This window comes from Pongo pygmaeus, chromosome 1 (genome assembly GCF_028885625.2).
Source record: "Pongo pygmaeus isolate AG05252 chromosome 1, NHGRI_mPonPyg2-v2.0_pri, whole genome shotgun sequence".
Taxonomy (NCBI): Eukaryota; Metazoa; Chordata; class Mammalia; order Primates; family Hominidae; genus Pongo; species Pongo pygmaeus.
In genome coordinates, this window is record NC_072373.2 from 26,716,682 (window position 1) to 26,733,975 (window position 17,294).

Genomic DNA, 17,294 nt, shown 5'->3' on the forward strand with positions numbered 1-17,294 from the left:
CCACTACCACTGTTAAGATAATGAGGTGTGAGGGTATGATGTATGGTATGTAGATACAGTATGACCAAGAATAATTTTTTTCTGATTTAAAATTTAAAATTAAAAACTTTTTAGCCAGCCTTTCATGAAAATAAAAAAAAGGTAGTCAAGCTTACTTACCTTTCTTGATATTAATCTCCTTACTTTCTTTTCAAAATTTTTAAATTTTATAAGACAAACGTATTTATGTTATATAATTGGCCTAGCCAAAATGGGAGTTAACTTTTCTAAAGATAGTCTTGGTAGATTTCATTTAAATAGAAAGTATAAGCTTATAGCCTATTATTTATAACCTAAAAATTTACTGATAGTCTTGAATAGTAAAGCTATAAAATGATAAACCAAAGCAATATAACTTTAAAAATAGCTAAGACACAACTTTACACAAGACTTTTAAAAATATTTTCTTACTAAGTAACATGATCCAAGCTCAAATAGTCGTAGCAGTTTCAGAATTATTATACATAGGTACTGGTTCTTCATCTCTTACGTAGGCTTATGTAATCATAAAACATTATTTTTGAAACTCAAAGAATGAAATTTACCTATTTAATGTCAAACCTGTATTTGTTTTCTGCTGCATAACTATTCAATTCTGAGTTGAACTTGAAAGATAAGAAAACATGGATTTTATTTTCCGCTGAAATGAAGCAGTTTCTTTTCTTGCTAACACACATGTAAGAAAGTCAAAAACTGTAGCAAATGTTCATTGCTTTCCTGTGACTATCAGGGCATTCCTTTTTTGTGGAAATCCAGAACATGTTTAGGGGCCAAGCAGTTAATATCATCTGAAGTGTATGGTTATGTTTACAAACAACTTTAATCAGGTATAGCTTTAATTCAACAGACCTACATACAATATTATTTCAATGATAATGGCCCCTAAGATTTTGTCAAACTTTTAAAATAATTTCAAAATGAACAAACTTATAATTTCAAAGCCTTTCTCTTAAAAGCTTGAGGAACCCATGTTCCTCAACTGCTAATCAATTGCTAGCTAAAATAAATTGCATATGTGTTTTAATATTTTACAATGATTTCTATCTCTAAATGTAACTCAGCAATTCAAACAAATAAATGGTATCACCATGACCTGTTATCTATGTGCAATGCAAATTGCAAAGATTTTCTATTGCCAGATTTTCAAGACACATTTCATGTGTTATCTTCCATCTACCAAATATTGTAGCCAATTTGAGCAGTATCTTTATCTTAAATTATGTTAAAAATTATCTCAAAATAATGCAAAGCATTATCAAGTATGTATATTTTTATTATGTTTTGGCAGCACAAAGAAATATATACTCAAAAAAAATTTGGATGACTGAGAAAATCAGATACATACCAGATATGCAAATTTAATTACAAGTATGATAAGTTAAAAATGGTGGAAACTAGCAATGTATATATTATCATGGGTATATATATTATCATATGTATATATTATGATATGATAATGTTGAGTTTGCATTTTAGACACCTGATTGAATTCTGTCCTAAAAGTGTGGATAAAAAATTATGTACTCTTTGTACATGACATTTAATTTTCAAAGCACCAAGGCAACATAAGGACTGACCTCTCATTGAAGTACCAGTGCCTGTGACAAGCATCTATAAAATATCATATAAAAATCAAATAAACTTAATAAGCAAATTCAAATCACAATGTTTTCAGAAGATACAATCCTTAGTAATTTTCTGAGAAGGCATTGCCTCTTTAACGTTCTGGTCTAGGTGGTGATATACTACTATTTTAGAACAAACACCATCATGCTATTTGCCCTTTTGGACCATAGAAAAATTTTCCTTTTGTGGTGGTATATGATGTAAACAATAGCAATTTTTTAAAAAGCAGAAATAATAAGACAAAAAAGGAAATGGCAGCCTTCCTCTTCTCTGAGGACAGGGTCTTAAAGGATTTCACTGACTTCAAGTTCCTTTCATGTAACCCCAGACTCCTCATCCATTCATAGTCTGGTTCTCCGTAATCTCCATTGTCCAGAGTGCCTTTGGCCACACACAGAACTAGTCAATGTGAGAAGATCCTACTCCTTGCTGGGATCTCCATTTTTATCAGCTTCCTCTTGGAACAGAGAAGTTGTAAGTGAGGGGCCTCAGATGTTCCTCTGCTTTTCTATGTACCACCTGTAGGAGGGAGAGTGGTACTGATTGCTGGACACCTTGGTGGTCATCTGGGGATTCACATGGCCAGCATGGCCAGAGGACTTGCTTGCACAGTCCACATCTCTTCCCCACGGTGGCAGTGGCTATAACACACTCTTCTGAGAGCCTGCCCTGTTGCTAGGTTAGACACTTGTACAGTTTTCAAAACATTCTTTTTTTTTTCTTTTTTTTGAGACAGAGTCTCGCTCTGTCGCCCAGGCTGGAGTGCAATGGTACAATTTCAGCTCACTGCAACCTCTGCCTCCCGGGTTCAAGCAATTCTCCTGCGTCAGCCTCCCAAGTAGCTTCGATTACAGTCATGCACTACCACACCGGCTAATTTTTGTATTTTTAGTGCAAGCAGAGTTTCACCATGTTGGCCAGGCTGATCTCAAACTCCTCACCTCAGGTAATCCACCCACCTTGGCCTCCCAAAGTGCTGGGATTACAGGTATAAGCCACCATGCTCGGCCAATTTTCAAAACATTCTTGAGTGAACTGGTCTTTGTTGAATAAACTTAGCCATTTCTCTGATACCTAGAACCACTTTTCATTTTATTTGTGAGAATTTTGACAGCAGCACCTCAGTGAAGAAAGCCATGAGTTGACAGTGTCAGCGTTTTCTGTTTTGACACCACAGTGTATAGCCCACGGCAGTTCCTCAGAGGTACACGTGAGGACAGGGCATGAAATCCAGCTTGGCCTTTGCTTGTTTGGGGACTTCACAGCAGACACAGTTTTCTTGAGTTCACCATCATTTATAGACCTTACAAATGCTATAGCATGTCATTTATTGGTAAAATTTTTAGACTCAATAGAGAAGCTATATTTTTTATAGTTTATCACAAAACCTCTTCAGGATATGAAAAGTCATCTCTGTCCACTTATTGCGCGGTTTTTGAATGGAGCCTTTTAAATTTCTTATACTGTATCTTGTGCTAGAAACGTCTTGTAATTTCACATGCAGGCATTATGAGATCCTTGCCCACTGTGTGACTTTTCTTCCTCTGGGCATTAAGCTCTGCTACTAAGTAATTTCCTTTTTGAGCCTTTTTTAGCTGAACATTACTTTAAAAAAAAAAAAAACTTTATTTTAAATGGCCATTAGGATATCAAAATAATCTGTGTCTTTACTTATCAATGGTTGTGACTTGTAGTTGCGATTTTTCGATTTTGTTGGATCCGTCGCAGCATTGATAAAGTGTTTTTCACAGATGATGCAACTTGGAAATTATCCATCCAGGTACAACCTTATTAATAAGTAGGTCTCATCATTAAATGGACTTTTTTGTTTTTCCCAGTGCACTAGTGCAGTGAAATGATTCAGAAGCTTGAAATTCATTGTTTTTACTTAGGGAGAATTGTCTCTATGCTTAGGCTTAGAACCTTCCTCTCCTAGCTCATACTTCTTCTTTAGAAATCACATTGAATTGAAAAATTTCCTCCAGTTTTCTTTGCTACAAGTAGAGCATGTTTGCTTCAGCTGTTGGTGCATAAGGGAAGGTTGGGGCAGGTAAAGCTGAAGAGGCTGACATCAGACTGCTGTATAGAGCTCATCAGCTACCAGTGGCTTCCCCTGTCTCCTGAAAAAAAAAAAAAAATTAAATGGACCAAGTCAAATGAACATTATCTTAACTGCTTACTGCCATATGAGGCTCAAAGACCTATAATAAAATTGCTATAGGGCTGCATAGTCTCTTTCCATCACTGTGAACCTGCATTGCTCAGTGCACAAAGCCCATTGCAGGGGCTGCAGATGGTGTAGTATTATCCTAGTATTTTATTGTCTTTAGTGCATATTTAAAGGCAGTGCATTGATAGAAATCACTCTCTTGCGTGGAGCTCCTAGTGAGTTCAGGGACACCCTGGGATTCCACAGAACCCAGGTTGAGAAATCTTGATTTAGACAGTTGTAGCCATACAGAGCTTTTCATATTTAGAAGTGTGAGGCAGAAATAATGCATCCCTTCCCAAAGATGTCCACATCCTAATCCTCAGAATCTGTGCATATGTTTCTTACGTTACACGGCAACAGAGACTTTGCAGATGTGATTATGTTAAGGACCTTGAGATGGGGAGGTCATCTTGCAGCTCCTGTTTAGGCTCTATTGACAATTAAGAAATGGCCAAATGGGGTGTGGTGGTTACAAGCATGGAATCCCATGCCAAACTGCTATATGATTGTGGGCAGATTACTTAATTTTTCTGTCTTAGTTTTCACTTCTGAAAAACTGGGACACCTTGTTACAGGGTGCTGTAGCACCTGTGTTATAGGGTTGTTGGGAGGATTAATTGAGTTAGTACATGTAAAGGATTAGAACAGTGCCTGGCACACCCTGACATGTTCTGTAAAAGTTGGCTGTTTATTATTTATGCAGCTTTTCCACATGGAAGAACATTTATTATTTCTGATCCTCACTTTAGATCTAACAGCAAATGATCTAGCTGGAAACACGCAGTTTTTCATGGCTCATGTATGATTTCTTTTCTTACTTCAGTTACAGTCTTCAAGTTTTATAAATGTAGTTACTTATTCTCATATTACTCTATACAGTTGAATGTGTTCATTCTTCTTTTAGAAATCTTGCTTTTAATACATTGCCTTGATTTTTAATTATTGTATGTTTTTATCTTTGATACACAAATATGTTAACTTTTTCATCTAACCCTGGAATGGTATGGTATTATCCTAGTATTTTGTCTTCTTTCATGCATATTATATAAGGCAGTACATTGATATATGTTTTCAGGCCACGTGTTTAATAGAGCATAATAACCTTTAGAACTGTAAAATTCATTTATCATTCAACAAAATATTTCTAAAACAAAGATCTCTTTATTACTAGTGAAAACAATAGAAAAATGAACAGTTACTCATCCCCGTCTTTCAGGATGCTCAACATGTAAGACAGAGCCAAAAAAAAGTACATCATCATGGTTAGAGGTGGACACAGTATATTATGAGTGAACGAAAAAAGGACTGACAGAGTTTAGCAAAGGTAATCTAGTCAGAACTGAGACTCAAAGGGAGTGTAGGAGTTGACTAGGCAGGGAGAGAGCACATTAGAAACTACTGAGAAATACACCTTTCTATATTACCTGTCGTCTTAATTACATAGCTTCAGCTGTTTCTTAGTAAAGATAAAACTACTGAACCTTCATGGTGGAGATGAAATGTTTTATGTTCTACCTTGAATTAGGGAAGAACTGAATAAATTAAGTATCTTTCCAGCTTGGAATCACTGCCTCCATATTACGTTGTTAGAAATATATTTAATAGATTAAACCTTATTATAGTCTCAGGCAAAAAAAAAGTTTGTTGGTAAGGAAGAAAGAAATGTCAGCCTCATTATTTCAACTAAAAGATCTAGACAATTACAGGTTATGAAACTGATTCACCTAAAGGTAGAAGAATTTTTAATGTTTACTTGGGAGAAAATAGTCTATCATAAAAAGAACTTGTCTCTTTTGTCTGTCAGAAAACACCATAATCAAAGTCAAAATGACAAGCGACTAATATCCTTAATATATAAAGAAAATTTTAAGTTGTGACAACAAAGACCCCAAACACATTAGAAAATTGGGCAAAAGACATGAACAGATAGTACACACACACATACACCCCCCCCCCCAAGATATACAAATAGCTCTTAAACGTATTAGAAGATACTCAACTTCACATATGATAAAAGACATGCAAATGCCTTATATGGCAGTTCCATGTTGCTGAGACAACAGGGAAATGGGCTCATTTATCACTAGTGGGAATAGAAAGTGGTAATAGTCCCTTTAAAGGAGAGTTCAGCAATAGCTCAGCAACAACAAAAATATACAATTTTTCTTAGTTTAGCAATCCTGTTCCTAGGAATTTACTCTGAAGATACACCTCCAATAATGTGTAAAAAAATTTTTTTTAAATACTTGCATATACACCAGGTTCTCTATTGAGGTGTTTTTGGTAATAGTAATATATTAGAAACAACCTAACTGCCATACAAAGATTGGCTGAATAAATAGCCAATACATGGACTATTACAGAAAATAATTAGGAAAATCTCCATGAACTGTTGAGTGATTTTTTTTTTCAGAATATATTGTTAAATCAGCAAGATACATGTATCAAGGTAATTCACATTAGCAGATTAAGGAGAAGAATCTCATGATCTCAAGAGATGCAGAAACATTTTTCAATTACATTCTAATTTCTTTCATGATTTAAAAAATTTCTTAGCAGACCAAGAACAGAACATTCTTAATCTGATAAAAGGTAGCTGTAATGACATTTAGCGCCTCAGTCATATTTAATGATAAAATGGAAAGCTTTCCTTTTCAGATCAGGAACAAAACAAGGGTGCCTACTATTAACTATTTTCCTCAACAGTGCTTTAGAAGTTCTGGCCAGTGTACTAGTATAAGAAAAAGAAATAAAATATAAAAATTAGAAGGGGGAAAACCTGTCCCTTTATTTGCAAATGTTATGAATATGTATTTAGAACATGAAAGAGAACCTATGGATAAGTCATTAGTATTAATAAGAGAGTAGGGTTCCTGAGTATAAAATCTGTACATAAAAATCAGTTCTTCCTGCCAGCGGAGGTATTATTAAAAAATCGATCCTCTCTCTTTAAATAAGCAATAAGTGCTCAGAAAATGAAATATACCGTCTATAATAGTATCAGAAAATATCAAGTATCTTATAATAAACCCACCAAAAGAAGTATAAGACTTTTGTGAAGAAAAGAATAAAATTCTATTGAGAAAATTAAGAAGTCTTTAAAAAGTTGAGAGATATCAGTTGATGGATTGGAAGAAGCAATTTCTAAAGATGTGATTCTTTCTAAAATTGATCTAAACTTCACTGCAATTTCAACAGATGGGTTTTTTTTTGTTTTTTTGTGTTTTTTTTTGCTTCAATTGTTCATAAGGAAAAGAATGGGAAATTAGACTGTAAAATTATTCCATTAAATACACCATTATTAAGTTGTAAATTATTTCCTCTATCAATAGTAACTAGTGGCAAATGCCTGTAGTCCCTGGTACTCGGGAGGCTGAGGTGGGAGGATCGCTTGAACCTGGGAGGTCGAGGCTGCAGTGAGCTGTGATTGTGCCACTGCACTCTAGCCTGGGTGACAGAGTGAGACCCTGTGTCAAAAAAAAAGTAACTAAAGCATTTGTTGATCAACTCTGGTATTATGTTTCTCAAATGTTCGGATAATATAACAAGTATTTTTAAAGTTTTTTCTTCTACCACTTCATATTGAAATGCGAAGTATATTATATAAATGAGCATATACAAAGTATATGTATGTGAGTTTATTATTAATTATGTGTTAATTTATAATTGGGCTTCCTGGAGTGACTTGAATTTCTGACAGACTTGAATAATTTCTGCTTTAGTGGTGACTATGAGACATGGAACTGCAGATTTCTCTTACGTATAATTAAACATTTGAAAAAATAATGCCAGGTGTTTGGGAGTTTTGGGAACCAAAATAATGCCTGGCTAGTTACTAAGTCAGTTACAAGCAAGGCTGTATCTTCTCTGTGTTCGTTAAAATGTTTACTGTGAAATGACATGGAGCTTTTATTGCTTTTTCTCTGTTGCCAGGTACTTTATTACCAAGGTTGCCATCGGAACCAGGAATGACATTACTCACTATCAGAATTGAGAAAATTGGTTTGAAAGATGCTGGGCAGTGCATCGATCCCTATATTACAGTTAGTGTAAAGGGTAAATGACTCTGTTTCCTTTTTTTTTCTCAGGTGAATTTTATAATGTTGCTTCTCATTTGGGACAGTTTTATTTTGGTGGTGGGGCAGGAAGTCTTACGTATGTGACAACTCATTTTAGTTCATTCTATTATGAGGCAAAGTCCCTGGAAGAGATCATCACTTCTTCACAGAACACTTCTGAGAGATTTACTTATTTTCTTATTTATAACTTACATTGTTTTGCTTTTGAGTTTTTCTTTGTGTATATCTTTTTATTCTTAAAATCCCATCTGGGGTGCTGGCTACACATCTTTAACAGCAGATACATCCTTCAGGATACAGGTTAACAGAATGTCCCTCACCTTCCAAAGGTGTGTAGGTTTGTTTGCAAAGCCCAGTGTTCTGTTTCCCGATTCCTCCTGCGTTAGGCCCTCTCCTTTCTGTCCAAGAGAGAGGTCTACATTGGAGAGTCCTACAAAGGTGGATGAGGATCAGGCCTTAAGTGAATCATCGGTGAGGACGGGGAGCTAGGACAGATCCATAGCATGCATGCTCTGAATGTAATCCTATGGAGCATTCAACAAGTGAAGTATTTCTTATCCTTAACTATGTTACTGTGGTTAGGAAGCATGATTATTCTTAGGATTTGGTTTTTTTCTCCTACCCAGTGTGGCAATTCATTTATTCCTTAAAAACAACATTTTCATTCTTTCAAAGGGAAACCACATTGGTTGAATTATTTTATTGTTGCCAAACATTTTATACAGTACTTTATTTATAAAGTAGTTAACAGTCTTTTAAAAATAATTATTGGGCGATTGAGAATGAAGTTGTCATACTCCTATCCAGAAACAACTGCACAGCTAATCCAAGTGGTTTACTTTAATCTGTAATTTGAGGCAAGTCAAAGAAACAGATAGGGGCTGAAATCAAATGAAGAGAACTTTTGTCAGTCATAGAAATAAATTCAGATTCAAAAGTTCATTAGTACCAGTTAAAATAAAAAGGAATTCTGCCACAGAGAGGGATTATTTGGAGACCGTGATCCACAGCACTAATGCTGTGAAACTTTAACTTCTGATGTTATCAGGTATCAAGTATATGGCCTACTGGAAAGCATATATACTCTACATTATAGTTTGATAGGTCATTTACAGAACTGTGTAACTCATGCAGAAATGTACACCAAAACAAAAAGATGTTTAATGATAGTGTAGTAGCTGTTAAGTTACCTTTGCATACATGTTGAACTAAAACATGTTTTTGTAAATATCTTTAAGACCTGAAACAATCAATGTACTATATCGTTTTAAGTTCTCTATGACAAATCTGTTGAATAATACATAAACACTTGAGTAGTCATTAAATGAGTCCATGTTGAATTTGATTAAACTGGAAGATTCCTGGATCCAGGAAATTAAAACCATACACAATAACTTAGTGTTCTGTCTAGTTGGTATAAAACAGGTTGTTACAACAAATATAATGAGAATTTAGATAATATTTGTAAAAACGTATTCATTGATGGAAGGGTTTCATTGGCAATTTTCATGTCCGTTTTTGGTCCTTTGACTTGAATACAGCAGGGGGATTCTGATAATGTTAGATTTAAAGGTCTTTCCAAACCATACACTTGATCAAGTTTGGAAATTAGGGGTAAGGTCCCATTGAGGCATATTATTTACATTCTAAGTTTTTATTGCAGACAAAAATATAGTGGCCTATTTCCTAAGGAAAACAAAAAGTTCTTTTCACTTCTTCCCTATAAAGATGAAATTTTGTGTTCTACAAGCTTTCTTTTGTACCTGATTGAGACAGGTTTCCTCCTTCCCACCACGAAGTCTCCCATCCCCTCATTCAGCCCCCTCCACATGCCTCTGTGGTCACCTGCAACTCTTCAGGTACCTGCTCACGCCAAATGGGAATTCTGTTAGCCCAAGAATTTCCTCTTACCTTTCTGCAAGCATCCTTATGAAATATACGCCCTGTAGTTGACGGGTTTTTTTGTTTGTTTGTTTGTTTTTTGCTTTTTTTTACACGGAGTTTCACTCTTATTGCCCAGGCTGGAGTGCAGTGGCACGATCTTGGTCACTGCAACCTCCGCCTCCCAGATTCAAGAGATTCTCCTGCTTCAGCCTCCCAAGTAGCTGGGATTACAGGTGTGCACCACCACCCCTGGCTAATTTTTTGTATTTTTAGTAGAGATGGGGTTTCACCATGTTGGTCAGGCTAGTCTTGAACTCCTGACCTTAAGTGATCCACCTGCCTCAGCCTCCCAAAGTTCTGGGATTACAGGTGTGAGCCACCCTGTCCTACCTAGTTTGCAGTTTTGTTTTTTTGTTTTGTTTTTGAGATGGAGTCTAGCTCTTTTGCCCAGGCTGGAGTGCAGTGGTGCGATCTCGGCTCACTGCAAGCTCCACCTCCCGGGTTCACGCCATTATCCTGCCTCAGCCTCCCGAGTAGCTGGGACTACAGGCACCTGCCACCACACCTGGCTAATTTTTTTTGTATTTTTAGTAGAGACGGGGTTTCACCATGTTAGCCAGGATGTTCTTGATCTCCTGACCTTGTAATCTGCCCACCTCGGCCTCCCCAAGTGCTAGGATTACAGGCGTGAGCCACCGTGCCTGGCCTGCAGTTTTTAAGTCTGTATATTTGAATGTTCCTAAAGAGAAACTTCTTTTCTCTTTAGATCTGAATGGCATAGACTTAACTCCTGTGCAAGATACTCCTGTGGCTTCAAGAAAAGAAGATACATATGTTCATTTTAATGTGGACATTGAGCTCCAGAAACATGTTGAAAAATTAACCAAAGGTTTGTAATCCTAAATAATAATTGGCTTCTTATGGACAGAATTCTCATCTTATTTGTGTTTGTACATATGGTGGACCTAGCATAGTTAGTATCTGGCAGAAGTAAATGTAACATAGTGTTTATTGATTTGAATAAATATACATATTTTTAAAATGTACAAATTAGAAATTGTGTTATCTACTTGTCTAATAACACTGTTATATAGTAAAACAATCTTTGATAATAAAATTTTATTGTCTTTACCAACAAAACAAAGTTTTTCACACACTAAAGGGCCGGGAGAAGCAGGAGTGCGTGAAGGCTGCCTGATGATTAAGTTTTAATCTTAAAATTAAGAACCAGGGTTTTCTTCCAGTATTTCTAGTTTGGTAGAATGATAACTTAACTTGCAGTTAATTGTTAGGAAATAGGAAAGGACAAAAGCAAATTTTTGAAATAGTGAGGCTACATGTCCAAGTACGATTCTTAGTATTAAATACTTCCCCATGCTTTTCGCCCAGTGAAAATTTCAGTATTCTCCAAAAAGGTGACTTCAGAATCCCTTTATCACCTGAGCATTCAATTGCAGTTTCTGAAATGTTCAATCAAGCTCTGTAGGATATTCAAGTGCCTTTTGAAGTGATTGCCTCGGCGTCTGAAATACTCGATATTTCACTTCTCAAGTCTCGTGCTGCTGCCTCCTCTGTTCCTCCACTAAAAGACCTTTCAGTGCTTCTGTTAGAACAGTGGTTCTCAGAGTATGATTCCTGGAACAGCAGCAGCACCTGGAGCCTTCTTAGGTGGCAACCCCAGACATCCTGAATCCGAAACCATGGGGATGGGCCTAGCAGTCTTGTTTTAGGAAGCCCTCTAGGTGATTCTGACATACACCAAAGCTCCAGAGTCGCTGTGTTAGAAGACTATATATGTAGGAGGTGCTTAATAAATAATGTTGAAGAAATTTCAGTTACAAAGTATGTCTTCTGAACAAAACTATTGATTTGTTTCATTTCTTTAACTCCATTGCCTTAGGAAATGTTTGTGATGTGGAGGGGAGAAGGTGGAGTGTTTCATGGGCTAACTTTTCTATTTCATTACACTGTGTTCTTTCTTAATGGCTCGACTCACCAGATAAGAAAAGTAGAACTAGATTCAAAATTTGACTCTATTAATTTTCTCCAGCTTCAAACTTACCGTTTACTGTTACTGTAGTTTTAACTGGCATTAGTGTTAATGACCATACTTTCATGTTTACAAACATTTTAATTTAATGTTCCCAGGATATTCCTGTTTCACATTTTGTTCTTTCTTATAAAAAGCATGATGAAGGATGCAGGAAATATATTATTTACAGGTGATGCAGATTAATAATTTGTTTAACTTCCTCAAAATGATGGTAACATATTTGAACTTTAGTATTGTTTTCAAACGTGACTTTATCATTCATATTTATTTAGACCTCAAGACACGATCATGAGGAGGAGATGAGTTTCCTAGCAGAAAAGACTCTGCTGTCTTTAAAATCTTTGAGGTTTTCTAATGACAAAATGCCTCTGAGTGCTGTGGGAGGGAGAAGAGAAGCCACCATTTGTGGAAATGACAAGGTCATACACCTAGGGAAGAGATGTTACCAGTAATCTAACTATTGTAATCCTTTCGAGCGTGTTGAGAGTGGATGGCCAAATACGCCCATCTCTCCCTCATCCACATCCCATTGTCTCCTGAGCAATTGGTTTTTCTTTCCTCCCTTGCCATGTGACGTGGTCCATTTGGACCCAAGTGCCAATACTGTACACACATTTCTGAACATTGCTAAACTTCTAGTGACTTGTGAGTTTTGTCATCAGCGACAGTATTAAATGTATGTTGTCTTTGCAAGCCAAGCTCCTGGACTGCTCTGGTTAAGGCAGTATTTAGAAGTAGCCGGTGAAGAGTGAGACACTGACTTCCTTCCTTCACTTTCCATGCCTTCTTTAGAAATTCATTTTTCTTGGCCACATTGATGAGGCAACTTATTTCTCCATTTTTAGCTTTTTTCTGCAGGATTGGGGGAAGAGTTTATCTGTTGGACTTTGGGGACATAGGATTGTCTAAATTTCTAATTTTTTTCTTTTTTTGAGACAGAGTCTCACTTTGTCACACAGGCTGGGACACAGTGGCATGATCATGGCTTACTGCAGCCTCAATCTCCCCAGGCGCAGGCAGTCCTCCCAACTCAGCCTCCCCCGAGTAGCTGGGAGTATAGGCACGTGCCACCAAGCCTGGCTATTTTTAAAATTTTTTTTGTAGAGGTGGGGTCTTACCACCCCCTTGTTGCCCAGGCTGGTCTCAAACTCCTGGGCTCAAGTGACCTGCCCATCTCTGCCTCCCAAAGTGCTGGGATTATAGGCGTGAGCCACCGCACCCAGCCAGAACTGTCTAAATTTCTTATTATCACTTGCTCATTGGAGGAGAGTGGCAAAATAAATAGATTTGCTCTTGGAACCTTTGTCTTCTACAGCACTGTCTTGACACAAACATGCAATTCCAGGAAAAACATCACAGCAGTGCTTTGAATACTGAAAAAGGCGTTAAGGAAACAGATAACATTTTACAGCTGAGCCAGCGTGTGATTTATGTTGTTTGAATTCCAAATACCCCCAAGATTGAATTTTTGAGTTTTTGTTTCGGGGTAAGGGAAACAATTCAAGCTTAAATTTTTTTAGGAACTCTTTTAAATGCATTTTCTACCTAATGAGTTTCTATGTGTATTGAAGTATCTTCTCTGTTCTGTGGCATTTCATATTTTATAGCAGCTTATGATTCTATCTGTGTACATAACTGTTATACATTCTTGAGGCAGTCTAGCTCAAGAAGTTTTGCTATAGTTTGTAGAATTGGATGATAAGGAGAAATGTCACTCTACTCAGATACAGAAGAGTTTGGGTGACAACCATAGTAAGACTGTCAAATCATTGAGACTGGCACAAGTTGTTTTTGTCAAATTATGCCAGCTGTAGCTGTTCATATGCTTCTGGTGATCAAAGAAAATTAACTGACACACAAGAAATGTGCTATCTGTGGTTTATGTGGCTTGTTTTAATTCCTTAGGTGCAGCTATCTTCTTTGAATTCAAACACTACAAGCCTAAAAAAAGGTTTACCAGCACCAAGTGTTTTGCTTTCATGGAGATGGATGAAATTAAACCTGGGCCAATTGTAATAGAACTGTAAGTGATGTGCATATAGAATTAGTACTAATTTGATGGTGACTAGTATATCTTTCTTCTGAATCCCCCATATCCAGTATTTAACCTTGGAAGAGTTCAGTTATCAATGTATTTTAAACAATGGTCTTTCTGTTGTGATCACAGATACAAGAAACCAACTGACTTTAAAAGAAAGAAATTGCAATTATTGACCAAGAAACCACTTTATCTTCATCTACATCAAACTTTGCACAAGGAATGATCCTGACATGATGAACCTGGAACTTCTGTGAATTTTACCACTCAGTAGAAACCATCATAGCTCTGTGTAGCATATTCACCCTTCAACAGGCAGGAAGCAAGCCGTACCCAGACCAGTAGGCCGGAGGGAGTCCAATGCAAAGCTGTACCACAGAATTCAAAGTCCAGCACATCACTGACGTATAGGACTCCTTGGGATACAGGTTTATTGTAGATTTTGAAACATGTTTTTACTTTTCTATTAATTGTGCAATTAATAGTCTATTTTCTAATTTACCACTCCTCCTACCCTGCTTCCTGGAACAATACTGTTGTGGGTAGGATGTGCTCATCTTCAGACTTAATACAGCAATAAGAATGTGCTAGAGTTTACACATCTGTTCACTTTTGCTCCAATATGCTCTTTTGACTTAACGTCAAGCTTTGGGTTGATGTGGGTAGGGTAGTGTCAAACTGCTTTGAGAGGAATTGGACCAGTTCTGCTGCCTAAGAAGGTCTGTCTGGATGTTTATAGGCAGCACCTCTGAAGTGGCCTAAATTCACCCTGATCTGATAGTTTTCCTGCTTAGTGTGCCTTGGCCAGATCAGTATCCCACATGGGAGTGTTCCCTAGGTTGTAGCTGTGATTGTTTCCAGATGACCAGATTGTTTTTCTGAAAATGAGCATATTTTTAGTCATGTCGATTAGCTGTTCTTCTACATCACATTGTTACTCTTTCTGATGATGATTCTAGGGTTAACATTGGAACCATCTCAAAATAATTACAAATTTTTAGATGGGTTTACAATGTCCTCTAAACAATGTAATCTAAAAATAATTGAGTCAGATGCTAACGAGATACTGCAGGCATAACTGCTGTTTTTCTGACAACTGATTGTGAAACCTTAAAACCTGCATACCTCTTCTTACAGTGAGGAGTATGCAAAATCTGGAAAGATATTCTATTTTTTTTATATAGGTAGATAGGATCGCCATTTATTTCCTATTTAGATATACTGACATTCATCCATATGAAAATATGCAGGTCATTAGCTTACTATAATTTGACTATTTACTTTTGACTTAATAGGGCATAAATAAAACTTTCATAGTACACATGAGGTGGATATTTGATACACAGAACATTTGTGGTGGGCTTTCTGTGGGTTAGATGTAAAGCCCACATTTTAATATTCACTATTTTAAATGAGCAATGCATGAGGGGAATGCAGTGTCAGTACCTGGCCTATTTTTAAACTAGTGTAATCACCCTAGTCATACCATTCAGTATGTTTGCTTTTTAAAATAACCACAATTAAGTTGTTTTAGCCCTTGCACTTCAAGAGATCTAGTCTTTACTTTCAGTTGTCTGTTAGGTCCATTCTGTTTACCAGACGGATGTTAATAAAAACTATGCGAGCCTGAATGAATTCTCGGCCAAATTTAGTCTTGTCTCTCATCTTGATTGGATTAATTCCAAATTCTAAAATGATTCAGTCCGCAATAGCTCTAGGGGATGAAGAATTTGCCTTACTTTGTTGTTCACTCAGTTCCTAAGACTGTGAGTTGTCAAATCCCTAGACTGTAAGCTCTTCAAGGAGCAAGAAGTGCATTTTCTCCGTGTCATGTAATTTTTCTAAGGTGCTTGGCAGCACTCTGTACCCTGTGGAGTACTCAGTACCTTTTGTTTGATGTTGCTGACAAGACCTAAAAAAAATCCCTTAAAAAAAAAACCCATTAAAATGTAGCAAAACCGATGTATTATTTTCTCTCTTTTCTCATAAACCATAAGATATGTATATCAAAGTGATAATTTATATGAAGCATCTGCTATCCTTCACATAAGTATGGTTTATATGAACTACAAATACCTTTCATCAACATTAAAGAAGCTTAAATTGAACACTGTGTGATTAACTTAACTTTAATTCAGACCTGAATATAACGAGAAAATGAGTGATTGTCTTGAAGTTGACACAGAATATACCACATCCCACGAATTACTTAAATTTACTTTCCAATGAAAAAAATCAGCCATTGGCGATATAACTACAACTATGGCAGAAATGCTTTCAGGCTGAATATTGCTGCTTCATAAATAAGACAATTTTAGCAACTAAATCCAGATACAATCAGTTGGAGATGACTTCCAAAATAGATGAAACTTTAGAGATGGAAAAGTGATTTGGCTGAGGGATGATACTCCCTATGCCATCTGCATATTGGCACCCTGCTTTGGGGTTTGCTGCAGAAATGGTGCAGTCAGATGGATGTGAGAGGAAGCAGTTGTGGACTGGCTCACAACTTCTCAGAGAAGCTACACTGGAATCTTCACAGCTTACCAGTTTCTCAATTATGTCAGATACAGAATAATCACCAAAAAAGGCTTTAGAGGGGAAAAATACTCTAATTTTGAATTTTAAAAATAGATTTAATTTACCTTTCCTACTTACCTTCCTAGATGGCATAATCTATACTTAAATGACATTTAAAATTAGAAATTATATTAACTTCAGCATTGTTTTGTGTCCTAAAGAGATTGACAGGTAAATTCAAAAGTTGTATTTGTGACTTAATCTTATTTTACATGGCTAAAAGTGGCCTATGCTCTTCTGTGGAGTTTTCCTCTTAATGTCTTCTATTCTTGATATTAAACGGGAGGACATATAGATTGGATTCTCTTTTCCTGAAGAATTTATATATTCCTTAATGAACTTTGACAGAGTTGTCTTCTTTCAAAGGTCCTTATCTTTCTAAACTATCTGTCTTCAGTTGTTTAGTATAAAGAGAAAATTGTTTCACATTGAAACTTTTGCTCCTTTTTATAAGATATTCTTAATCGATTAAATATCACAACAGTGACAAGACATACACTAGGTTTCAAAAATATTACATCATAGGACTTCAAAGAATGGAAGAATATAGCCCAGTAGCAAACAAAAGAAGTATCAGCCTTTTATGATTTTAGTTTTAGTGTGGATCTTAAACTCCTTAAAAGGAGTGTTATTATTACTGTAATTAAAATGTCTGAAGTTCGTTCTTAGAAACATTGTAGAGTATTTAAAGAAACATTGTTTTAAAGACACAGTGTAGTAATGGATAAGACTTTCAGTATGGTGCAATTCCAGATGGTTAGTTACTGATTTTTAAATAAAAAC

The 17,294-nt window shown here is 36.2% G+C and overlaps 1 protein-coding gene across 1 annotated transcript in view; it reads left to right on the plus strand.

Annotated features, from left to right (window-relative positions):
- Positions 1-16,039, plus strand: part of AIDA (axin interactor, dorsalization associated) — a 44,400-nt gene extending 28,361 nt beyond the window's left edge. The window contains exons 7-10 of the mRNA XM_054468044.2: positions 7,811-7,933; positions 10,607-10,729; positions 13,799-13,916; positions 14,061-16,039. Of these exons, the coding sequence (XP_054324019.1) occupies positions 7,811-7,933; positions 10,607-10,729; positions 13,799-13,916; positions 14,061-14,157 (461 nt within the window). The 3' untranslated portion in view covers positions 14,158-16,039. The remainder of the gene's footprint in view (positions 1-7,810; positions 7,934-10,606; positions 10,730-13,798; positions 13,917-14,060) is intronic.
- Positions 16,040-17,294: the final 1,255 nt, after the last annotated feature.